Source organism: Triplophysa dalaica, chromosome 1 (assembly GCF_015846415.1).
Source record: "Triplophysa dalaica isolate WHDGS20190420 chromosome 1, ASM1584641v1, whole genome shotgun sequence".
NCBI classification, from domain to species: domain Eukaryota; kingdom Metazoa; phylum Chordata; class Actinopteri; order Cypriniformes; family Nemacheilidae; genus Triplophysa; species Triplophysa dalaica.
The window spans coordinates 26,914,300-26,941,554 of record NC_079542.1 but is presented as its reverse complement, the minus strand read 5'-3'; the positions used below and the strand labels follow the sequence as shown (position 1 = coordinate 26,941,554).

The window sequence follows — 27,255 nt, the reverse complement described above, 5'->3', positions numbered from 1 at the left end:
TTTATTTTGGTGTTTTCACCCAAATTGTGGGTTCTCTACACTGGGAACTCACATAAAGCTACACAGTCCAACATGACAGATTATGTTTTAACCAACGAATGCAGGTATTATTTGTAATCATTTTATTGACTAATAATGTTGACTCATGGTAGCAAGTTTGCAGATAAGCAATGGTTTATTGACTAATCTGCAATTAGTTTATTGACTAATCAGGGACCTTTGTCCTCTTTTCGCATTTTCTTTAACAAGTATTTTCACCTTTTTGCTTACTCAGAAATGTAAAAACCATTAAAATTTGGTTTGTGGAATTGATAAAGTCAAAGAAATCTTCATTCAAATGTGCTTATTCATAGTATAAATAATTTATTGTTACATTCATTCTATGCTGTGCTTATACTTTTTTTCTGCTTTTCTGCAGCTAAAGCACTATGTGACAGTGGAAATGGTGAAGACTATGGTGTGCCATCCCCTGGTCCTGCCTTCAAGGAGGTCTGGCAAGTAAAGGTTTGGCCTAAAGGTCTGGGGCAAGCCAAGAATTTGGTTGGTATCTACCGCCTCTGTCTGACTGAAAAGACAGTGAACTTTGTCAAGCTAAACTCTGATGCAGCTGCTGTTGTTCTCCAGCTGATGAATGTAAGACGTTGTGGTCACTCTGAAAACTTTTTCTTTGTGGAAGTCGGCCGGTCTGCAGTAACTGGCCCTGGAGAGTTTTGGATGCAAGTGGAAGATTCTGTGGTAGCACAGAATATGCACGAAACACTGTTGGAAGCCATGAAGGCTCTGAGTGAGGAATTCCGACAACGGAGTAAGTCCCAGTCAGCTGCTGCAGGAGCGGGGGGAGGTGCCACTGCATCAAATCCTATCAGCGTTCCATCTCGACGTCAACACCCAAACCCACCACCTAGTCAAGTTGGATTTACAAGACGTCCACGGACTGAACCACCAGGAAGTACCGGAGGTGGAAATGGCAATAGCACCTCTCCTTCTCAACACAGCTTTCCCAGAACTCGAACATCCAGTGATGGTGGAAAAATTGATGATGTAGGTGTATCCTTTTCAAGTCCTACCACCAATGGATCATGCTCAAGTACCCCTATACTGAGATCAACATCTGTTCGAGCTTCAACCCCAGTTATGACACAGCATGCTCTAATGAGATCCACCTCAACTCCTGTTGCTTCAGCTGCACCAAACCTGTCTTCTAGCTCTGAGCCTACATCTGAGTTTTGTGGAACTGAAAATGAGACTGGCAGCAGTGGTGGTAATGGTAGTGTGTATAGTGGAATACCTCTCCGGCAACTCTCTGTCTCAGGCTCTCTCAGCGACTATGGATCCTCAGATGAATATGGATCAAGCCCCGGTGAGCACTCTCTGCTAACACCAACAATGCAGACAGGTTCTGCGGGTACCTCAGGTGGACATTCTCTTGGGGATGAAGCATCTAACTACATTCTTATGGGTCAGAGAGGGGCATCTAAACCTCAGCTACCACACCATGCATTACCACAGACTAGGAGAGTTCTGAGACGCTCTTCTAGTAGGGAATGTGAAGCGGAGCCAAGGATAATGAGCAAGCGGGCCTCCCTCCCCCCCATGGCCTTAGAGCGACTGGCAACTCTCCGTCAAGCTGGAGAGGAAGTGTTTGAAGAGGATGACTATGCAGTTATGACCCGTACCACCAGCCAAGAGTCGTTTGCTCCAAGGCAGGATTCTGGAGCAGCAACGGGTGGAACAGGATACTTAGAGGTAGCTCCAGACATCAAATGTGATGCTGGGACTGATGGAACTGCTGCCATTGGTGGAGGGAACGGAGCAATTGATAATGGCTACATGTCTATGCTGCCGGGAGTAACAGCTTCCCCAGTATCCCTTTCACATTCTCTCTCAGTAGCAGTATCAGATCCCGAATTGAAACCTGCAGATGACTACATGGCCATGACCCCCAATAACAGCATTTCACCCCCCCAGCAGATCCGCCCAACACCTTCTAGCACAGATGGCTACATGATGATGTCTCCCAATAGTAGCTGTTCGCCAGATCAGCGTGGGGTTCCTTCAGCCTGGATTGACAGTAGCAGTGCAGATAGCCGCACTGGCAGCGATTATATGAATATGTCACCTATTAGTGCCCGCTCTGCCAATAGCACACCACCACCACCACCACCACATGAGTCCTTCACACCATCAGACCTGCATCCTCAGCAGCCTTCACCCAAGATGGTATACTCATACTATTCTCTACCCCGTTCCTACAAACATAATACCACAACACACTTTGAGGAAGGGCAAGGGAGAGGGAAGCTTCTGGTTAATGGAGGTAGAGGGTTTGGTGGAGGTAGAGGATTTAGTAATAGCAAGTCCAGGCATCAGGAACCACCTGTTAGACAACATCTGTCCCTTTCATCATCCTCATACTCCTCCAGTTCAGCTAGCTGTGAAAGCTTAGGTGAAGGTGAGGACAAAGCTGGCAAGGTGAAAGGAGGAGTAAGTGGTACTGCCAAAGATACTGATCAGTGCCACTTGCAGCAAAGACAAGGGTCTGGGGGTGTTAAGCATTCTGGTCAGAGGGGTCGGCCACTTAGCTTGTTTGTGGATATCTCTAAAGCCAACACTCTTCCCAGAGTTCGTGAGACACCCCTTCCCTCCGAGCCAAAGAGCCCTGGGGAATATGTTAGCATTGAGTTCAAGGGTGAGAGGAACATAAAGACAGGAAGAAATGGAAATGGAGGACTTAAGCTCGATACTTCTGTTCTACCTAGTGGCCAATGTCCATTACTTAGGCCAACCTCTTGTGTTGCTGGGTTCTTGCCCTTCTCTCATAGCTCCTCCATCCTCCCAGCAACTGCCTCGGAGTATGTCAACATGGAGTTACGAGCCTCCCCTTCCCCCTCACCCATCTCTCTCACAGCACTTGTGTTTCCATCATTCCCTACCCCTCCTATCACACCTGTAGCAGCCCCTAAAGCCTGTGATGAGCATAGATCAACAGCTCTAAATGGTGAGGAAGCAGAGGTTGAAGTGGGACATATAAAAAGCAGGAAGTCATCAGCTCAACAGTCTGGAGATTCACCTGGAGCTTGTGTTGACTACACAAATATGGCCTTTAGCCAGAGGTCAGACAAAACTTTAAGTTCTAAATCTTCAAAAGCCTCTTTGCCAGATCAACCTGAATCAGTAGTTCCTACCCTAGGATTAGGAATGGGGCTAGATTTTCCCCTCGCCAAAGTTCCAAACCCAGACCACGGAGCTAAAGTAATACGAGCAGATCCTCAAGGTCGTCGGCGACACTGCTCTGAAACGTTCCAAGCTCCTTCCTCACTTCCGCCTTGCTCTACGACGTTATCTTCCTCTGCATTCCCTGATCACACCCAAGCTATAGTCCGTCGGCTTGGTTTTGATGGTATGCTCTGGGGGAATAGCTCAGCAGATCTTTCAACTCACTACATCAACCCTGGACTACCTAGCATATCTGCTTCACAGACATCCTTCATGGAGCAGGGCCTCAATTACATAGACTTGGACCTGGCTAACAAGGAAAGCCCCCACACTAACACAGATGGTCAATCAGCTGTCAACACCCCTGCTGCTCGTCTCTTTTCCTCTGTACTAGGTGGTGGGGCTGCGGGGGGCTCTGTGGGAACTGGAGGTTCAGGCAGTAGCACTTCAAGCCTCAACACATATGCTAGCATTGACTTCTACAAGTCAGAAGAGCTACGGACACATCAAGGCAGCAGCAGTAGCAGTAAAGATGGTACAGGTAGGATCAGTTCTAATTACAAACTGTTGTTGACTAAGAACAGTATTAAATGCTAAAATCAATATACTCTGTACAGTAGGTAGTCGACCAGAATGCTCTCTACCACCCTGTTGTTGAAGGGGGGCAGTTAAAAAACATTTACATGTGAAACTAGTTCGCAAAATTTCCGCCAGGAAGCGCAATGGAAGAGTTTACGCCTTCAGTACTTAACCAAATTGTGCAACAGTGAAATTCAATGTAATAAATTCAGTATTACATGACGGGAGGCAACACATTAAAGATTAAAACATTTTATATTATAAAAGTTATTCACTTTTATAATATAAAGAATCAATATAGGCGGAGAATGTAACCAAATGCAGGACATAGTAAAGTAATTATTTAATCATAAGAACAAAAGTCATTAGAACGTGTTATGATCAAAGAGGTTCATACAAGGAAATTTATTTTCTGCCAGTCCAAAATATGCAACTTCTCAAATATGCAACTTCTCAATTGAATAGCTGAATATTAAAAGGCATTTAAAGTGCAGGGTTCAGATAACTGGAAAGGATACCCTGGCAACATTAACTTATAAAATTGCTGGCAAAATCAACTTACACAACATATTTCTGATCATTAATTAAACCTGATATCATTTATAGCATACATATAGTTTCCTAAGCTTAAACTGCACTAGAAATCCCATTTTAAATGCTGCTTTGAGCGAATTGCGAGAGCGCCATCTCACATTGAGCCTTATTTGAAAGTCATTCAAGAACCGAACTATTTTGGCACGTAGAAGTTTTAAATGTATTCCAAATAAGATGTTTAACTTGTCAGTTGAGCTACAAAACAAATGGAACATTTCTGATATTTTGGCTGACGATTTGAAAAATATTCACAAAGAAAGAAACCGGCTAAAGTCGCAAGTTTCTTGCCTCGCACCGTTTGCTCGGTCGATTGAATATTATGATCAGTTTTAACATTCTAATAGTTAAAAGGTAGTTTCTGAAACGAACTATAAGCAGAATGATGCATCACACAAAGAAAGAATGTTTCTTCAACGTTTATGTTACAAGCAGTTCGGTTGGCTATCCAACTCCAAAGATCTCATCACGTCCTATCTAATGCATATATATCACAACATGCTTTCATTTGGCAAACTGGATCAACAGTTTCATTTTTAATGTTTTCATATGTTTTTACAGACCACGCTTTCAGTACAATACAATTTGTGAATGGGGCTTGTCTCTGAACGCGAATTTGCTGTGGCTGCAACATTTAAAAGAACTTTAAAAAGCCTGACATTATGAAAAGCCTACTGCAGAGACATTTCTTGATTTATGAAAACATGTCCCCAATGTATGAGAATGTAGCCTACCAACATGTACACGTAAATGGTTATAACTTTATCCAGGGTTAACATTGGAGAAACCCAGCTGTGTTTGCAGGCAGTGGCATTTATTCCATATGGGGGAAATGCTGATAATCCAACGATATTTTAGAGCACATTCGGTTTTAAAGGAAATAAAGCTAAATCATGTCATTGCCATATTTAATGAATAACGTGCATCGCAATACACACGAGCAAACACGCGCAGAGTTTTACACAGGCACTCTGATCTTAAACCTGGGTTATACTCGACACATTAAAGATGTACCGCCGTGGAAGGCTCGTTCTGGTTGAGTTCCTACTGTATATTCTTTCAGCACAATATTATATGTTACTGTTTTTGTGGCTGATTTCTTTTAAGCACACAACATATGAGGCTGTATTTGTATACTGTTTTTATCTCGGCGTTAGTTCCACTTTAGTCAATAACAAGTTATGATAAACTGGAAACAGGGCACAGTTTGTTCCATAACAAAACTTTATGAGGCCATGGTTCATTTGATCCTTTATTCATATTAACCTGGTGTCTCTAGATACACAAGCAGCCTGTCTGGCATTACATTGCCAACAATGCTGATCAGAGAGCCCCGGGAAGTTCCCTTCCACAAATTGTATAACTATTGGTTTGTCTGCCGCCTATATCATTCTCTGCCGTCTTAAATTTTATTTATTTTTCAAAATGTATTTAAGAAATGTCCAGTGTTTAAATGTCTGTTAAATGTCTGAGTATAGTCTTTAAACTTTTTTTAGTTACAGTCTGTATATATTTATGTTCCTTATGCATGTCCTTAATTTTATGTATGGGATTGTGGCTTTGATGTTGCTTGCCATTCAGTGAAAACATGTTTGCATAAATTGTCTTTCACATACAGTTACTATTCATACATATGCTAATCACGTCTTAATCTAAATCTGAGTTCAGTTCTAATTATGCAAAATACAAATTTAATACTTAAATTTAAAGTAGTTCCACTTCAAATTGAAAATTCTATCATCATTTACTCCCCCTCTTTTCATTTCAAACCTGCATGACTTTCTTTCTTCTGCAGAACACAAAAGAAGACATTTTAAAATATGTTGGTCACAGAACAGCACAGCACAAGTGATTGGGGGGCTGTTAACAACATTCTTCAAAATATATTATTTTGTGTTCTGCTGACGAAAGAAAGTCATACAGGTTTGAAATGGCAAGAGGGTCAGTAAATGATGACAGAATTTTCATTTTGAAAGTGAAGGTGACACTCTGAGGTCAGTTGTCAGTTTTTCTTACCGTAGTTAAATTCTAACTTAGAATATTGCAATGAAGAACAGAGAATAAAGCATGCCTATGAGTGGGCGATTCGCATTTAGTGGTCAGGATGGCATTGGCACGAATGCAGTAAGCTGGCTGTGAATGTTGTGAAGGGGCCAAGACTACGCTGATCCAACATGGTCACAACCGAGAGCACCCCTTTGCTGCATGTAATAAATGATCCCTTTGTTCATCATCTCCCTCCTTGGCTGCCATGTCCGCGTGCGTGTGTGTGCCTTTGCCCTTGCTTGTGTGTTTCAGCTTCAGCAAGCTTGAACTCATCGCTCCCCTGCTCTGTCCCCCCCCTTTTAATAAAATGCCTCTGTCCGAATAGAGTGAGAGTGTGTACAAAAATAGTTTTTGGGAGAAACTGTTGAATGGGAAGTTAGCTACCACCCCCCCCCACCCATCAAGGACGGATTTAGAGGACGGATTAAAATGAGTGAAAGGAGGAGGGAGAAGGGTGAGAATATGAGGCACAATGGGAGTGAGACAGAAAAAGAGAGACATATAGACTGGATGTGAGAAAGGCAGATGGAGAAACTATGCAAGGGAGAGAAAGTGCAAAGTTAGGAAAGATCATGGTTAATTTGTTTGGGTTTTACATTTCTTTATATAGCTAGCCCTGTAGCTACCAATTGAGGTAGTTTTCAGTGCTATAGTGGGAATAATAGTTAATGAAAGCCGTTTTTTTTTTTAAAGAGAATGAGAAGAATTACAAGTTTTGATACAGGACCTAATGGAGAAAAAGACAAAGTTAAAGGGTAAAGAAAAGGAGTGGCAACAGAATGCCTATGAAATTAAATGTCTTTGGTTTAGAGTGGTATGTACTATGTAGAGGCTGATGGATGTTTATTTTTTGTTTGTGGATAAGAAAAGTAACCAAATTCATCAAAGTACCATAGGTATTATACTCAAAGTTTCATACACGCTTAGACTCATACCTACACACACACACTAAGATTGTTTGAAGCTCTTGCAGGACTCCTTGTGTGGTAGTGCCACGTGTGTCTGAGTGTGAAGAGCTGTGGATTTAGACAGACACAGTTACTGGCACTTATAGAGGTAAATTCCTCTACAGTGCCAGTTTGTTAACAAGGAGAATGAGAAAAATTATACATATTAGATCATAATCAGCCACAAAGACGGCAGTCATCGAAATGTAGGGTTATGGGCAGAATATATTGAAGCCAGAGCATTTTTATCTCTTATTTTCATACACAAATACACATAACCTCATAATGTGCCTAGACACAGAGACGTAAAATGTTTTGCAACCATTCCCTGCACTCAAATAGTTGCTTAACTTGGGTTTTATAATTTGTTTTTTTACCTCTCTTGGGCTTTTGCTTAACTGGACCACAGTTCAGATATCCACCAAACTCCGCACGCAAACACAAATGCACACTTTTGGACACTCCGTCCATTTATTCAAAGTCATCTGTTATGTACCCAAAAACCCTTGCATACATGTACTGTAAAAGGTACTTTGGACTTTAGAACATCCACGAATAGCCCACCACATCTGGCTTTGGTTTGATGATTTTGAGAGGCTTTGAATATCGTGTAATCCAACTTTCACAAAGACTGAGCAGTACAAGACCAGAATCTGTTTATTTTTCGCTCAGGTTTACAGGTGTATAGTATACACAGCTACATACATATGTCAGATTCCCTGGAATAAATAAAAAAAAACAAGTTAATGATTAATCTTAAAAATAATCTTAAAAACGGACTTAATCAGATGTATTTATCAATTACAATAAATGTTTTTTTTTAATTTCCTATAGCTATTGTAAAATTGAGTTTCACTGTGACACCAGTCTATACTCAAAGAAATGAGCTGTCGCTGCTGTTAGTTTTACTCAACCCATCATTGTTCAGAGTACATAAATAATGCAAGGAACTGAATTAATATAAATGAACTATGTTATTTATACTAAAAATGTAGATCTTTCAGCTTTACTTAACAAGTGTTGACCAGTCAACTTAACATTGTTGAGTAGAACGCAATTAAATAAACCTATAACGGTATTAACCCTACAATATTGGACCTCGTTGAGTTTACTTAATATAAACAAGTTTTCAACATAACTGGTTGAGGGGGATTTTCAGTTCCCAGCATGCTTTGCGTAAGAGTTTATTTAGGCAGTACATTTAGAAATTTAGTGTGCGTAATGTTCATTTATCTTTGAGGTTTAAAAGAGGTTTTATATTTTTTAGTTTTAGGGTTGCCATTGTTTTGAAGAGTGGTATACACCTTGATATATTGGATCATTCAAATAGCTTTAACTGTGCTAATGCTAGTACTGAGATGCCTCTCATCTCATTTGCTCATTGTGTTTTGACTTACATGCAGTAAGTATTTATATTTGTGTATGACAACAAAAAGTTGCATTGAGAAGGATACATATTGAGTTTAGTTAACAACTTAAAATTACTGCTACAATTGGAATTGGGTGGATTTACTCAATACATTTTTTTCAACATTACTTTTTAAGATGATTTTCAATCCATTTTATATATTGTGATTTATTATATAAAGCCATGATTAAATGGTCTGATGTGCCCGTTTACAGTGTTCTATAAAACACTGCTAAATTAGATTTGAAATTGAAGTTGTTAAATAGCACTAGTCCAGGAGGGCAGAAAGTAGGACGGGCAAGGTAAGACAAAATTGGTTGCACTTGTAGAGCAGCTGACATGGAGGGACAAGACTGGTGTCTGCATGAGTTCACACCTGGACCTAATATATCTGCTCTTTTCCTGCCTGATCAAATATGAGTTACTTATACATTTAATTACGTTTACTAATACTAAGACAATAAATAGTCCCCCCTAATTATAATGTCAGAAATAAATGTTCAGGGTTTGGCTGTTAGCCCCTGCTCATTTAGTCCCTTTACAAAAAAATGTACTAAAATGTTTACACTCTTTGTGTAAATTACTCTTTAGGTTGTCTCTGCAGTCTGAACATTAAACTGAAATGAATGAAAGTAGACACTAGCCTAGATGAATAGAAAGCTTACAGATACTTCTTTTCATGTTGTTTATTACTTCTTAAAAGTGCATACTGCACATTATTGCAATGTTTTTACAATTCAGCTTGGCCAAATAGGCAGTTTATTTATTTAAATCACTTGGCCAAAATGATGTCATTCTTTTGATTCATTTAATAACACGTAAATTGTAATAAAAAAAATTAAAAGATACTGGCCACTAGTGCGTTTTCATTTGAAAACTTAGTTTTTGTTTTCAAAACGCTCTTCATCCACACTAGCGCTTTCAAGCATTTCCCAAATGCTGAAATGTCTGAAAACGCTTACATCCATGTAAGTTACTGCGCATGTGTAAATACCAAGAGATGTCAGCATGTGTCATTTCTGTTAGGCGTTTATTTACTTTTTGCATTATTATGTCGCAGTAATGTGGTGCAAAGACACAGTTTTTTAAATAGACGGACAATGAGGTAACTTAGAGATGAGTCTCCTTCAACACCCTTTAACACAAGACTATAAAGCTGCAAAAGTGCAAGTAAAACTTAACTCCGGTGCCAAACAATAGCTGCGAGTAATTCAATATTCCATCTCCTAAAAGGCAATCTGAAGTATGCCCGAACTGACATTTATGTGTGCAGTTACCAAGCCCCTCATGCGACATCGTGTGGCTGGATGGTAGACTAATTTACATTGAGCCGGACCTGTCAATCAAGAAAACTGGATCAAGCTGCATCATTATACTGTTTTCCGTCTTTATCTTGAGTTTTCTGATGCCATTTGCCAGAGTTGCCTATTGCAACAACGGTATGTTGCCTTATCAATTTCAATTTTATTGGCCTATTTCGTTTTTCACATCCACGGGTTAAAACTGAAAGACAAATTCTGAAATCACAGTTACAAAAAAAATGGGCTTATCCATAAATAAAATGAAAATAAACGGAGCAGCGAGACAAACTGGTTACCAGGCCACTGGGATTTGTTTTCTGTAGCCTACCTCCGATGGTCAACCTGGTGAGTGCTGTGCTGCAGACACACATACGTCAAAGAAGTTTACTAATGTGTCCATTCGGGTTAGAAAATTACGTTCAGTCGGGTCGGACTCGAGTCTAACTTTATTGGGCCTGTTTCTGGTCGGGTCTTTCTTTAAAAAAATGTTTATGCACGTCGGGTTTGGGTAGAAAGTGATTTGGGTCATTTCGGGTTGGGTTTGGACCCAAGAAGACCTCTACTGTGCACTTACACAGGTGTCCCCGTGTGATATCCTAACACAAATTCTAACTATAATGTATTATTTAACAAATGTAATTTATCTTTTGCTACAACATCCCATACACATCAAGTAAAATTGTGTTTCCTGGTTATGGACGCTCTTGCTAAACAGTTTAGCATAGACCACTATGAAACTAATTTGTGCTGATTTGTGCTGAACCAGGTGATGCTGGTAAACAAACATGTTTTTTGAAAAAGCTGATTGATAAATAAAAACTTGCTGATTAAGCTTGTTAAGAAGCCTGGTGTCAGCTTTTCATGCGGGTACCGGAATCCAAAACATAACTTTCTAGAGCTGACCAGCTATGATTTCTTTTTAGCAGAATGAGTTTATTTAATGTTTATCATTGTAGTAACACTATTTGTGCATGACAGTGATTGCATCAACGTCTGTTGCAGTCAGTTACATTACCTGAAGCCATATTTACAATCCTCATGGTCTAGGTGGAATTCCCCTCCCCCGTTTTGTTTTTACTCGCATGCCTGCTTTGTACTTCCACTCCTCTGTTGGATGGCCCTGCTTAACTCAGCAGAGGTGAATGATGAGTTGCAGTTTTTTTAACGTTAGGCCACGCAGCAGAATACAACGAACCGGGTAAAATTAAACCCACACACACCCACAGACTGTGAGTTTGGATGTGTTCCCAGTTGTAAATGTATTATACAATTGCCCAGCTGTGAGTTGTACTGTGTGTGTGTGTGTGTGTGTGTGAGAGTAGCATAGGTTAATGCCCAGGGATATTGTCTTTTGATGCTTAATCTCCCATTGACTGCACAGAGCAATAGAAATGGCTGAATTTCAGATAGTAAAGGATAAATCCCTATTTTATGCAAAGCGAGTAAAAGAAAAAAAGAGGTCTCAAGGTATGCATTCAATGCATTGCCAAACATTGTCATTTGTGTACTTGTGTACTTGTGTAGAAGGGCCAGAATGAGAAGTGAATGACCATATGAATCAGTTCACTGTCATTACCCATTAGTTATAGTAACAATTGCAAATCCATCTGGAATATTGTGTCACACTTTACCCAGAGTCACACTTTACCCAGAGTATATACTCACAAATTCTCATTTAATTATTCCATTGTGCAACTTAGATCAATTACATGATGTATATATGGAGCAAGTGTTTAGAGGGAGAACCAGAAAAAAGGGAAAGGAGAAGGCCACGATGTTGTGGAGTTTAAACTGTTGTCTTATTACGTCATGGAAATTGGGTTACACATCGTTGTCATAGCAAATCTTATGAATATTCCTCAACCTCTGTTACCTTTCCTCTTTGACCCTCAACAAATAATTTTTGCCCAAGCTTACTCTGCCAAAGAAAAATCTTTTTAAAAACACTTATTTTCTCATCCACTCTATCTTCAGGCACTTTTCTTCACTCTTCATCATCTTATCCCATTGAATTCATGCTATTTTTCTTTTTTGCGTCTACAGTTTTTGTTACATAACCTCAAACATTTTCAATCAGTCTTCAAAATCGCATAATCTTAGAGATCTCCGTTATCTCTGTACATTCCATTATGTATGTCTATAGATTTGTGCTTTTGAATGTGTCCATATGTGTGTTTGTGTCAGTGTGTGTATATCCACACACATGTATGCGTGTGTGTTTATGTGTGTGTGCACTGTAAATAATCTCTTTATCTCAGACCTGACAGGGCTCATTCCGTTGAAAGTGAGGGTGTCAGCTGAGACAGCAATGACAGAACGATGGGCAGATAAAAAAGAAAAGCAAGAGTAAGGAAATACCGGTCTTATAAGAGCATTTTCTCTTAATCAGTTTGACATTATTGCCGTTACAATATATTTATTGTGTTGGGTACAGCCTGTATTTTCTCGTAAGCCTATGAGTGTGAAAAGGTTTAAGGTAATGGAAAGACCCACTCGTTTTATCGATTCAAGGGCTTGTTTGGGTGTGTGTGCATGTTGGCATAGTTTTGTTCATATCTCTTTGCGGTCAAAGCATTGTTCAGTAAGCACTTCTGTGAAGGTTCACATAACCTGAGTGAAGAATATAGACTTGATCAATTTAGGGGGGGCTGTGGCGGTCCGGTTTTTACATTAAAACTAGACTACTTAGAACTCAAAATTGTCTTTTGTCAAGTAAGTCATCACGCTAAAACAAAACACTGTTAGTCCAAATTTCATAATAATGAAATTAAAATGACATTTTTATCTGAAAATAGCCTTTCAATGCATGATCAAGCGTGCCACACAGTGTTCACTGATGACATGTATGGACAGAGATGTTGCACAGAGTGACACTTGCAGCATGCGGATCCTCTCATATTGAAAGGGACATACAGGTGGTGGAAAAAATAGGTAAGCTAAGGGAGCAAAAATATTTTAAATCTTTTGCTCTCCCCAAGAACATTGCGTTGCTTTGCAAAACTTCTGCGTTTCCCCACGAATATTTTCCGTTCACGAAAAACATTCGCATTCCACAGAGAATTGTGCGTTCCCTTCTGCAAACATGAGCTCCGACTCTAACAAGAAGGGTACCCATCTACTCTAACCCCTAAGGAATGACATTAGTTTTTCTTATTCTGCTTTGGTTCATATGGATTATTTTCATATACTTGATCTATATTATCAGGAGATGAATAACATTTAAACCGCTCATACGCTTCTGCATACAGTGACTGGCTGGTTTGGCAGCACTGTACAGACAGGCACTATTGATTTGGCCGAGTCCTCTCCCGCACTCACTCAAAGGGATTTTTTATTAATATTCCAAAAATGGGAACAGCACTGCAGTACAATAATATAAAGAACGAGAATCAAAGGATAAGAAAACAAATAAATAAAAAATGGAAAATCTCAATTAGTAAGAAAAATGTTATTATACATTTAGAAAAACTTGTTTTTCTTGTTATCAGTAAATTTAAGAGATTTTACAATAAGTGAAATCTCCGCAAGAAAGACTCATCAAACCTAGGCAAAAACGTAAGAAATTTAAAGCAAGATTGAGACCATGGTAAAGGAGTATATCCTTCAATCTCTCCCTCATATGGATCTCTTTTAATGGATTATCAGCATTTTGAGGACATAGCCCCCCTAAGAGCTTTGACACAATTCGAACACTGGATTAGATCCCTTAAACACAGAGCTACTGTACCTGGACACAAGACACAGATCTGATTGGTGCTTTTGGCATTCAGGAAGTCTGTAGGAGTATCTAAGTATCCAAGCCCATATATGTTATTGTGTTAGTGGAGACTTATTTGTACCAAAGTTTACACTGAAAAAAATCCAGTAAAAAAGCTGGGGTGCCAGAAAACACACTACATTAACAAAATGTAAAGTAAAATGTTATTTTACAGCCATGTGGTAAATTTGGAGTATATTTCTGTAATTTGACATGTATTAAGCTATTTCATACATGAAAAATCAGCAAAATAGAACTGTGATCTCGAAAATCAGCATGCCCTCTCTTTTCTCTACTTCTGTCTTAACCACACCTATTTTTTTCTTGTCTTAAAGCATTGTTTAGACTTCCTATTTAGTCTTTGTGTGTAGAGGATTTGTAGGTTAAGGAATACACACATGCTCAATGAAATCTCCATCTTTTAAAAATGTATGGGCTAATTATATTTCATGACACACCCACTATTTACCAATTCTTATGTTAACATCTTTCTTTTGGTTTGCAAAGTTAGTGCTTTGTCAACGGAAAAAAAGAACAGAGACAAGCTTATTAAAAACCTCTTTTTGATAAAATACAGGCTCCGTTTCCTTTCAAAACGCAGTACAATTCAGTCAATATTTATGCACCTTAACCTTGCTTTTTTTTCTGGAATTAAAATTTTGCACAATTTCCAACTTAATGTTTTCCATATTAAAGTTTACCAAACTTCGAAATGATCATAAAACCACTATGAAACAAATAGTACATACTTCTATATTACAAGTCTTCTAAACCAATACACTTTATATGAGGAACTCTCTAAATAATTATGCAGCTATGTTTTATGTCATAGTATTGACGTCAAACCTACACCCATGGGTGCTTTATTTGATTTGACAGCTGCATACTTTAAAGTGAATGATGGTGTTTCATTTTGGTCTTTTGCGTACATTTGCATACAAGGTTTTCTCTCAAACCTATTGAAAGACTAAAGAAGACTTGGGGCAGTATTCGCAAATCATCTTATGGCTGGAAGTAAATCTCCAAACTTGCTGATTTAAGTGACACTTTAAAAGTAATGTGCAAGACAGTCCTAATTTTAGGCTTCCTAAATTTTTGCTCTATAAGCTTTTTGTTTTATTGCTTAAAGCAGCTCCCAAATCGATTAAAAGTTACTCTTAATACTCACTTGGCCAAGTCTCAAATAAACTTAAAATGGATGTTGCTGGCAATTCACCACTGAAAAGAAATGTTTTAGAAACATTTTACCATAGTAAAAAAAAGAAAGGTATCACCTGTAAGAACCAAGACACATTTGTCCTCAAAGGAAAAAAGTAGGACGTGGTGATATCAAACAAGCCAAATAGACCAAATAACACTTTTCTGAAACTTTTTTGTAGAATTGTTTTAAGGCCTTTACACCTGATGTGTGATATGTCACAGCCAAATCTTTGTTTTAAAATCTTTATTTGAATATGGCAACCTGATATGTCGTTCTACAATCCTGCCTTTTCTCTAAGCTTTGGATTCTCCCCTTTTTTGTCCTTTCTGGAGCTTGCCACAAGTTTGTATGTTCTATTACAGTATGAAGATAATCTGTATAAAGATTCTAGCTCAAGTCCGGACTTGTGTCCCGGGCAACACTATAGAGCTATATGTATATAATACACTGCTGTAAAATTGCTGACTGAAGTGAGATCTTTGACATATCTTAAACTTGACTAAAACATCTGTATTTAGTACTTTTGCTGTTTTTCCTCTTTTGCAATATTTGATATTGCTTAATGTTTCTAATTCTATTTCACTGTTCAGTTGCTCAATAGTGTCTTTAAGCATGAAGACTGTTGTACTCGTACTCTGGAGAGGGGATCTTGCCTTCTCTGCTCAAACACACAAACATTAGCTCACGCACACACACGCACACACACGCACACACACGCACACACACGCACACACACGCACACACACGCACACACACACACACACACACACACACACACACACACACACACACACACGCATAAAATATGTTCAATTCAATTAATTGATTTATTTATATAGCCCTTTTCACAATGTGGGTTGTTCCAAATCAGCTGTACAGGAGAAAAACACAGAAAATGTAAAACAAAGCACAGTGCATGGTGTTTATAGAACAAGCGAGATTATTCTAGTGAATAATATCTAATAAATGCAGTATCCCGGTGAGCAAGCCAGCCAACAATGCCCTGTGGAGAGGAACCCAAACTCCAATGATAAATAAATGGAGAAAAACCTTGGTAGAAACAAGTCTCAGCCGGGAGGACCAGATCTCCTTTGACGTGTCACAGCTGCACTCAGTTGCTTTGAATTTAAGTTACTGAGTAAATGTTTATGAAGAATAGGTAGAGTTTATTAGTTGTGATTAAGGAAGTTTCATTTGTTGAAACTGTTTGGGTCTAATTTGTCTTATTTTTATGTTTTATTTTTTTATCAAAATCAGGCAACAGATTGATATTATAAGCAGGGAAAATAATAATGGCATAACTGAGTGCAGCTATAACATCAAATTGCTGTCATGTGATGTAAGTTCAGCATTTAATACTAATCATTGTAAATTTTGCATTAATGTGACACGTAGACCATCTTTGCTCTTGGTTGGGGATGGAATTGCCTGAGCTTGAGCTGGGATGGTCAGATGTTAGATCTTAGCGTCCAGGTCCTTTGGCAACTAAGTTTGTGTGTAAAGAGTTTATGGCTACTTGACTTCTGGGAAACTGGGAAAGGGATTAAGGTTTGCAAATTAATCATTTTTCCCATAACCTTTTTTCTGTGTGTGTGTGTGTGCTTGTGTGTCATGTATTTGATGAATAGAATAGGTTCAGGAATCAGACAAAAGTATTAAAGCACCAAACATATTATCTAAACAACAAAATAATCATGAATAGTAATAATAATAATTAGTGGTGGGCCGTTAACGGCGTGCAGTGAGACTCTTATCGTGCGATAAAAAAAATGTCGCCGTTAATCTATTCTCAAAGTTGGGTTGGGAGCTGGGTCTATACTACGCAAGCTATGATGACTTTCACCTTGATATTTTAGCGCGGATGTATACCAGCTTAACTGCACTGTACGGGGCGAAAACGAGATTTTTCAACTCGCGTGATTCGCGTCATTCGCGGAAGCAGAAGCCGCCTCATCATCTCATAACCAGGGCTTCATTCGCGCAGCAAGTAGGTCTATTGGCTCTTTGCATTAACATATAAATCACTCGCGCTTGACACGCCATTCGCGTTTGGTCTGAACACAACATAACGTTACTGTGAAATTACCGCATCAAACGTGACGTGCTAACATGGATGCAGCTATGAAGCCGCCGGGTTTGCTTCAGGGAATATTAATTTTTAGAAGCTTCCCAATAGAAACTTCGACAAGACTAAGGTTGTTTGCACCTTGTGCAATGCGGAATTGGTTTAAAAAAAAACCTTTCTCTCAACAGGTAGTGGTCTAGCTTTAGTTGAAACCAGTAACTTTGTATTGAGATCTAATGTATTATGGCTCCTGTATGACATATCGCTTGTTGCTCCCTCACTCTTTGTAAGTCGCTTTGGATAAAAGCGTCTGCTAAATGACTAAATGTAAATGTACTGTAGGAGCTCTTCCAGTCTCAAGTACCACCTAAACGCAAATCATCCCTTAGCTAATGCGAAAGTAAACACAAGTACATCTTATTGAACATAACTTATTGTCATCACCAATTATCATAGTAGAACAGCTTTCTCAAGCAGTTTGTGAAGCATTTTGGAAACAGGAGATGAGCCCCTGGTCTAATGCGCCACCTGGCTTGAGAAACCCGTTCTCAAAGACATACTTTTAGTCATTATTTGGGTAGCACACATATTCTGAATGCCTTCGGCAGAATTCAAATGAGCCATTTTAATCTAGATTAATCTAGATTAATCTTGGAATTAATCTAGATTAAAAAAATTAATCTATGCCCACCACTAATAATAATATATTTTGTAACTAATACTCTTGAATTATACCCATCAAGGGCAATGTCAAACAACCACAAATATTTGTACATGCTCATGCATGTAATCTGTTTGCACACTTCCACATTGTGTCTATGAAGCTGTGTAAGAATAACTGTAGACATTTTTTCTTCAGTGAATGTAGCCCTCTAGGACTGGTTTAAGCTTGTGGGGGCTGTTGAAAGAACATACTGGGCCTCAGGCTGAGTTATGTGACACTCACATACATTCAATTAACTAAATCAACCTGTATGTGGCCTTATATGAAGTCAGAATGTGACAACTCTCCCACAAAAGCTGCTTTTTCTCAGAACCATAGCTGTGACTACAGTGTGCTTTGAGTGTCCTGTCAACCTGTCAAAGACTTCATAAAGATTGATGAGCTGCATATGCTCTTCACCCTGGCTTTCTGCATTATTTTAGATACCCAAGCACCTTTGTCATTCAGTATTTTATTACTTTCCTGTCTGTTTCTATTGATCTAGATGTCTGATTTCGAATTGGCAGCTATAGAAAAGCTTCTGGAGTGACGTACAGATGCTTAAAAACATCAGCTAGCCATTTACCTCAATATTTTTGTTGTTGTAGGTCTTTATATTTTTTCCCTTTACGCACTCTTGCTCTCCATCTTTACACATCTCCGTCCGTTCTGTAATTACATTCAGGGTTCTCTCTAAAACATCTTGTTTCTCTTGCGTCCGCGTGTTGTTTGTGATAAAAAATAAAACAGCAAGGCTATTTTTCAAACCCATGCATTTGACAAACACATGCACACACTTAAAGCACATGCAGATTTACATTTACGCATTTGGCATACACTTTTATTCAAAGTGACTTGCATTGCATTGTACTTTACATTTCTATCTGAGCATGTGCAATCCCCTGGGATCAAAGCCATGTCTTTGGCGTTGATAGTGCCATGCTCTAACCACTGAGCCAGTGGAAAGGTTTGAATCATAGAGACGAATAAATGGGCTTGCAGCCTCTCAGCATCTAGTCCTACGTGAGAACAAGTCACTAATCTATATAAATGACTGGACTGCACCTAGAACGCTAGATCAACGGCAAGAGGTGAAGTCCCCGGAAGCGATCACGCCACCATCTTGGTTTGCCCAATTGACATAGAGCGCCTTTGACTTTGACTAAAAGTTTTTAGTTGTGTAAATTGTGTGTGTAAGGTAGTTGTTACTTCTGAAGTTTTTCCAATGTTTATGTTTATTTTGAAAAGAAAAGTGACAATTAAAAATCAATGTATAGAAGGTGAGTGTGTATTGCACACTGTTGTAATGGCACATGTGTAAATGTTTAGAAATAAAGCTTCATGACTTAAAGAACATATATAGCCAGTATGTATCTGTATTTAGATTTCAGAATAAGCACATTTGTCATATGTTGAGGTCTCATTAGTCTGCTGATCTCATATGTACGCTACTGTAATGAAAATGAACGTTACTCACTCTATATCTAATATGACAGGAACATTCCCAACTTTAAATAATGAACCATTTATATGCTTACGACAATTACATTGTTGTAAGAATGTTCTGTTAGACTTTAGATATAAAAACTGGGACTGCTGAGATTCTGTTTTATCATTAAGTAATTGCCAAATGAGAATAAAACTGGACATTAATATTTTTTAGCTCATTTTTACCGAATGCATAAAAGGAAAACCCATTTACTTTCGGTTTTTAGGCAAGAAACGCTGTTCAAATGTCACGAACAGCCAATTTGGTTAATCATTATTAAATATAATGTGATATATGTTATTAAAAGATATATTTATATTTAATTTGTGCAAAAAAAACTTTCAAAAGGATTTTTAGAGGTTGTTATCTGGGAATAACGAACCTGCCAATGTCAACACTGGTCAATCCAAATCAAGCATTCCAATAAGCCGTGTAATAAGTAAGTGATAATGTACAGGCAGCCGGTTGTTATCGTAGAAATAAGCCCTGACAGTGTGATTCGCGTTGGGTCTTTTATCATACTGAAGGGGCTTATTTCGCGATAACAGCCTTTTGAAAATAAAAACCCTTGGAAGGTCGTGACTGGCCAATCAGAATCAACCATTCAAATGAGCTGTTTAATAATATGTGATAACAACCTATTAATTTAATAGAATGTTTGGGCATACCAACATGGCGGCATGGTAGCTTCAGTGCAATCCAGTCATTTACAGCGGGGAAAATAAGTATTTGACACATCAGCATTTTTATCAGTAAGGGGATTTCTAAGTGGGCTATTGACACAAAATTTCCACCAGATGTAGCCATCAAGCCAAATATTGAATTCATACAAAGAAATCAGAACATTTAAGTATTTTACTTTTATAAACTGTTTTAATTACTCTTATTTCTTTTTATTATTTTAATTTCTTCTATGTAAAGCACTTTGAATTGCCACTGTGTATGAAATGTGCTATATAAATAAAATTGCCTTGCCTTGCCTTGCCTAGACAAGTTCAGTCATAATAAATCAAGTGAAATGACACAAGGAATAAGTATTGAACACACTTTATTTAATAATTTTTAGAAAAGCCTTTTTTGGTGATTACAGCTTCTAGACACCTCTTGTATGGAGAGACCAGTCGTCTGCGTTGCTCAGGAGTGATTCTGGCCCATTCTTCCACACAAATGGTCTTTAAATCTTGAAAGTTCCTTGGGCCTCCTGCAGTTCTCTCCATAGATTTTCTATGGGATTTAGGTCAGGTGATTGACTGGGCCATTCAAGCAGCTTGATTTTCTTTCTTTGAAACCACTTCAAAGTGTCCTTGCCCTTGTGTTTGGGATCATTGTCTTGCTGAAATGTCCACCCTCTTTTCATTTTCAGCTTTCTGGTAGATGGCAGCTGATTTTTATCCAGAATGTCCCGGTACATTTCTCTATTCATCCTACCTTCATACCATAATATGAAGTCTGCCAGTACCCCTTGCTGAAAAGCAGCCCCAAACCATGATGCTTCCACCCCCAAACCATGTTGGTATGGTGTTCTTGGGGTGGTGGGCAGTGCCATTTCTTCTCCAAAAATGGTGTGTAGAATGACTGCCAAAAAGTTCAATTTTACTTTCATCTGACCATGCTATAGTCTCCCAATAATCCACAGGCTTCTCCAAATGTTCTTTCGCAAACTTTAACCGAGCCTCAACATTCTTTTTGTTCAGCAATGGAGTCTTGCGTGGTGAGCGTGCATGGATGCCATGGTGGTTCAGTGCATTCCTTATAGTTTTCTTTGAAACAACAGTACCTGCTGATGCAAGGTCTTCCTGAAGTTCTGCCCAAATGGTTCTTGGCTCTTGGAGAACTCTCCTGATTATTCTTTGGACTGCTCGGACAGGGATCTTACGTGGAGCACCTGATCGTGGCCAGTTTATTGTGAACTGATGCTCTTTCCATTTCCGGATAATGGCCCCCACATTGCTCGCAGGAACATACAGCATTCTGGAAATGCGCCTATAACCATTCCCATCAAAATGCTTTTCAACGATAAGATTACGAAGATCTACAGAGAGTTCTTTGCTTTTACCCATCATGAAGTCTTTCCTGTGTGCCTCCTAGGTAATGAGAAGATATCAATTAGTACTGATAGGGGGCAGGGTTTCTCTCTCAATACTGAAAGATTTCAGGTGATCTCCTGGCTTTCTATTCCATGTTGCACCTTGTTACCTTCATGTGTTCAATACTTATTCCCTGTGTCATTTCACTTTATTCATTATGACTGAATTTGCATACTTAAATGTTATGATTTCTTTGAATGAATGCAATATTTCTCTTGATGGCTACATCTGGTGGAAATTTTGTGTCAATAGCCCACATAGAAATCCTCTTACTGATAAAAATGCTGAAGTGTCAAATACTTATTTTCCCCTCTGTATATACATCACTGGAACAATTGCAGATTAAACACAGTGACCCCGGATGCGGCACATGCCATACCTGGGCCCATTCTGTCTACTGTGTTTTAATCTAATCTATGTTACATTGTCTACCTTTTTGTTTGTGTGAATGATGACTGTGTCATTTATCAGGTGTGTATTTGTGGGTTTTTGTTCTTGTCCATGTGTGTTGGCAGGTTAAATACTGCAGGGCGCATGTGAGACGCTTTATGACTCACCCTTGAAGATGAAAAAAATCTGATTTCATAACCACCCAATGTTTCCACACACATGCTTACAATTCAATGGGTCTCAAAAGGATTTGGATCACATTTTAAAATGTGTTAATGTCAACATTATATTAACTAAATATTAATCAATAATATTTTATTTTAAAGACAATCAGCACATGCACACTTCTAAAGCAAAACATTTCACAAAAGAAGTTTGTTAGATTTCAAATGGGAAACGGTCTCAATGTTAAAAATGCAATTGGACATTTTATGGTCTGTGAATTTCACACGTGGTTACTATAGCTCATGTGAACTTGAGGATAACTATATCAACTACTAAAATGATCTCAAGACCAACTAATGCAGTAAAATCTCACATTTTAAAGTGTAGCTTCAAGTTCCCATATGCTTTTTGGGCCATTGCATTTAGCATTAAATAGACCCTTAGCATTAGCATTTTTTTTAAGGTGGAGAATCATGTATAAAAGCAAATTCTGTCCAAAACCCTGAGTTCATGACTGTAAGCATACGCACACTTTTACTGCATTGTCTAAATAAACCCATCCCATACACTTATCTTGTTTTTTCAATCGTTCCTGAATTTTACAAAGGAAGGTTTTGTCAGATCTAGCTTGGCCCCTCAGACACACTGTTTATTAAAGTTTTAAAGACAGATTATACACACTTATTATCTCTTATGACTTGACTTACGCTATTTTATTACAAATTCAGCTACCTTTCTGTGCAGTAAGCACATGCAGGGCGGTCCCTTCGAAACAGCCTGGGGTTACATGTCAAACCTAAGGACACATCAGTGATCACAACTATGATACCAGATCAGTTACTCTAAAGGGGACTGCATATGAGATATGTGACGGTTATGTGATAGATGTATTTTAATTTTAGAGGGCTTCATGTCGACATTTAATGTATTTTAATTATAGAGTGAAATTTTTGCTGTGCTATATTATATCCTGCCTGGAGTTACTGAAGAGAGCTGGAGTGAGAGAGAGAGATTTATGTTGCATGTATTTTTAAAGACCTTGGTAAAAGCGGTTGATCTTGAGGTGCAAGTTAGAGGTTACAGATGAGTCAGCAAAGTGTGTGCGTTTCGTGTTCATTGTGGGTTGTTGAACTTCTCTTTTTTGCTTCTGTTTCCTTCGTCGCAAAACTAAGCCAGTATATTCACACAAGCAGACATAAGATTTGTACCTTGTTAACATTTAATTACAAATACTGTTTCTAACCTAAATGGAACACAATGTATTAGCAGGGTCATTACAACATTTTTATGAGACTCTGGACAAGCCCCTGTCCTACGAGTCCAATGAGTCGGCTGTAAAGCAGAGGACTATTTTACCCTGCTTTGATGTGTCATTTGTATAACTTTTTTTATTTTTTTATTCACTTGATATTGCACTTTATTTTGTGGACTACAACAGTGTGCTTTGCTGAAGGAATTCTCTATGTTTTTGTGTGAGTGGGTGTAATTGAGCCTTACAACACTGACATAAAAGAACAGCTGAGGAAAGAACACAGACACACACTTGTGCACACACATAGATACATATTCCAAGACGAACACACTATGTCACTCCAAAGTTTGATGTGAAGCTGTTCAGTGATTAACAAACTCAGATTGTAAAAAGGAACATGACATACTATCATAAGGGTTTGTCACATGTTAATTCTCTCTCGCTCTCTTTCACACATGCACAGTCGCACACACATAGCTGTCTATACATTCTTTTGCATACTGGAGACATTACATACTAAATGCCAGTATACGATTTAAGGCCTCTCATCAGCTTTTCTTCCTGTGCACTGTCATGTGCACACTCACAGTCTGTCCCTGACTGTACTCTCTGCCCCACTGAACTAATGTGTGTCATGCAGACAGGGGGATAAAACATAAAACATGTCACAAACCAGACAGCGAGAGATGAAGAAAAAATGTAGCGACTGGCATGGTCCCAGAGGCATTGTTGAATTGATCAGGTGAAAGAACACATGATGAAATAAGAGATGGATGGATCTGTGGTCCATCTCATTACTGCACTTACTGCAGTAAGTCAGTTTCACCTTTATCAATGCAGCCGGCCCGCAAGCATTACAATTTCAAATCCATTTATTAAATTATTATTATAAGTTCTAGAGTTGGAGTTTTAATCCCCCTGTTGTTTAATATAATACAAACACTGTTAAACCAAGATACATTTAAATGAAATGCAAAATTATAGAATAAAGCATGACGTTAATAAGGGTGTATCATTTCTCATTTGAATCTGAGTACATTTTGTATCTATTTGTCTATCTGGTAACACTTTAGTAAGTATAAGTATAGGGACCAATTCTCAAAAGTTGTACATAATGGTTTGTTAACAGCCAGAATTGGACCTTAAAATAAAGTGTGACCGTCTATCTCAATGTCTACCTAATTTGCATGCATCTTTAAATGTAAGATATGCTAGTGCATTGATGATCCCCTGATGTTTCATTTTTTTTATTATTCATTTGGGTCACTCTGTCTCTGTGTTCCCTTCAGTACGTCTTGTTCTAAAGGGACTAAATAAAGCACTGCGCTGAGAGGAAGAGAGGTGGAGGCAACCTTTTAATAATTAGAGCCAGGACTACAAAACTGAGAAAAACAACAAAAAGAACATTAGTCAATTTTCAACTACTTCCCAAAGTCACACCATGTCATTTGTGGTACATCAATAACAACTTCATGTCAACTTCACTGAATTCATTTATAAAAAAAAAAAATCCTGAATCAGATGGTATAACAGTGCTTGATTTTCGTTCTATTTAAAACAGTTAACTGCATATTCCATACCTACGTAGCAATGAAAAGCAATGTTCTGTTCCCTGAGCCACGTTTTAGAATTAAGCAGGTGTGCTAAACACATGCATGATGATGAATCTATTATAATGTGGAAGTATGAGAATTGACAATTTTAACATTTTCAGCATATTTTGATATCCATGCATTTGACAGCAATCATCCATTATCTCAGCTCTGACATCTCATCAAATACTATTTTTAATCAAATATAATTTTTATTCATGTTCAGTGATCAACATCAATGTCACCTATTGCCTCGAATTTGCAGAAATTATTTATTATCATTTACCCCCGACTTTTTATACAATATTGAAGGAGTTCCCATTTATTCTGACCTCTCATTGGCTGATTTTCATTATTTATTTCATTATTATTTCAAAGTCATCTATTTAAAAAAAAAACATTTATTAAAAAAAAAGTTTTTTTAAGGAAAAAAAACATTTCTGTTTGCAAAAATACAATTTTCTTCTTAAATAAAATTTCAGCATAAATAAAATAAAATAAATTTAAGCATGCATTTTAATGAAGTCTTCTAACATTTTTTAATGGTTGTTAGTTTGGCCTTTGTTGTGTTTATCTAAATTAGTTATTCTCTTTTTACAAACATCACAACACGTGAAGGTATGTTATGCAGACCAACGGGTCTTGTGGAGAGGCTGAGAATGGCTCACGGCCTACTTTTTGAAAAATGACCATCAATCTGACCAACTCTGTGCTATTCAGTTTTCAGTTTTTCTCTTTTGTCATTATAGGTCCTTCGACTCATGTTACTTAAAATAAAAATTTCACAATCCATTTACAAATAGAACATATCTAATGATTTTTTGCAGATGCACGCGTGTGAATGAACTAATCTTAAAATTCACTTCAAATTACATTTACTTTTTATTAATTTTCATATTATTCTAAGATAGATAGACCCAGCTAATTTTACAATACATTTTTTACACTATGGTGCAAATGTTAAAGTGAAAAGCCCTTAATTAAATTAAAATGTACGGCATGTTAAATTGTATTTTTTTCGTTTTCAGAATGTTGATGCCTATTCATGGTACTGTGGATTTCTGGAATAAGAAATGCTGAAGCTCTCCTGAATGCCTGAGAAGAACAAGAGAGAGAGAGGAAGGTGTGTGCACAAAGCCCAACCAACCTCACAAGCACTTTTTAAAGACACTTCTGAAATGTTTTGTTTTTCCAACCAATGGGAACGTGCCAAAAGAGAAAAGCAACTACACGTCTTTTCTGTCCAGACTCTTGACAGAATAGCACAACTGCCCAGAATCGGAGAAAAGAATGAAGTCTGCCAACCCAGAGCAACAGGGATTGAATGATTGAATGAACCCAAAAGTGTTCAATATGTATCTACACCAAGTGCCTTTTAATCGCCGATTTTTGAACAGACATTGACTGAAAAACTCATGTGCTTGAAGGGAGAGCTTGCTATTATATTTTTATGTAAAAACTAAATAGGAAAAAGTCTTTACGAGTGTGATGGTAAGATAACAAGATCGTGATTGTGTTTCTGTAAATGATGATGAAAATGAAGTTATTCTGAAACTCACATGATGTTTAGCTAACTTAGCATCTCGGTGATGACTTGTAGATCAGTTTAGCCCACTCTTACCCCAGGGTTGATACGTTCCAGCTATGCTCTTGCACTTAAGTGCCCATCTCATTCTTTATGTGTCCCTATTCATCTTCAGCTCCCTTCACAGTACCGCCCTGAAAAGACCCAGTACCAGACATTTGGCAAAGTGACATTAAGGGTCTATTTTTATTCTAAGGGTGGGGCAGTTCTTTGATGGTGTCTGCGGTAATTTACCTCGACTGGCACGCGAGGATGGTAGCTGACCCAATCTGCACTGGACTCTACCAATAATAGTCTGGAAAGGGGGTATTCAAAGTTGACAATCATCCCCACACACTGTATCACAGTGACAACCATTGCTGGCCATCAGTGGTAAAATAAACAAAAATGTGTGTTAAGACTTGCGTCTGAATTTTGTGATGAAAATGTTTATTCCTTTTCACTATTATTTAAAGAACCAAACATGTTTGGCTCCATACTCAGCCTCTAAAGGGCCTCAACCATTCAGAAACTGTGTGTTGAATAAGTGAGTGTTTCAATATTTATGCTTTTCAGTGTGAAAGAGTGTGTGTTTATGATAGTCTACATTTATACTAATAGTGTGTTTGTTCTTTGGTTTTACTGAACTGTTACTGTGTGTTCTGGTCTGTCTTTTAATTGCTTGGTTACAAGACGTAACAAATACTGTTTATTGGATCCAGATTGAGCTAGTCGAACAGACAATCAATCTTACTGCATTAGATTGAAAAAGTCTTTCCCTGTAAGGACCATGAGTCAATAGCTATAAAGGAACACAGGCTGCTATGCTTAACCATGAGGACATCCCACTTTGTGTACTTTTGAATCCGACTGATACGCAAGTTTAGAGTTAAGTATACCAT

The 27,255-nt window shown here is 38.1% G+C and overlaps 1 protein-coding gene across 1 annotated transcript in view; it reads left to right on the top strand.

Annotated features, from left to right (window-relative positions):
• Window positions 1-26,774, top strand: part of si:ch73-335l21.1 (insulin receptor substrate 1-B) — a 40,435-nt gene extending 13,661 nt beyond the window's left edge. Inside the window, exons 2-3 of the mRNA XM_056753751.1 lie at window positions 419-3,757; window positions 25,818-26,774. Of these exons, the coding sequence (XP_056609729.1) occupies window positions 419-3,757; window positions 25,818-25,825 (3,347 nt within the window). The 3' untranslated portion in view covers window positions 25,826-26,774. The remainder of the gene's footprint in view (window positions 1-418; window positions 3,758-25,817) is intronic.
• Window positions 26,775-27,255: the final 481 nt, after the last annotated feature.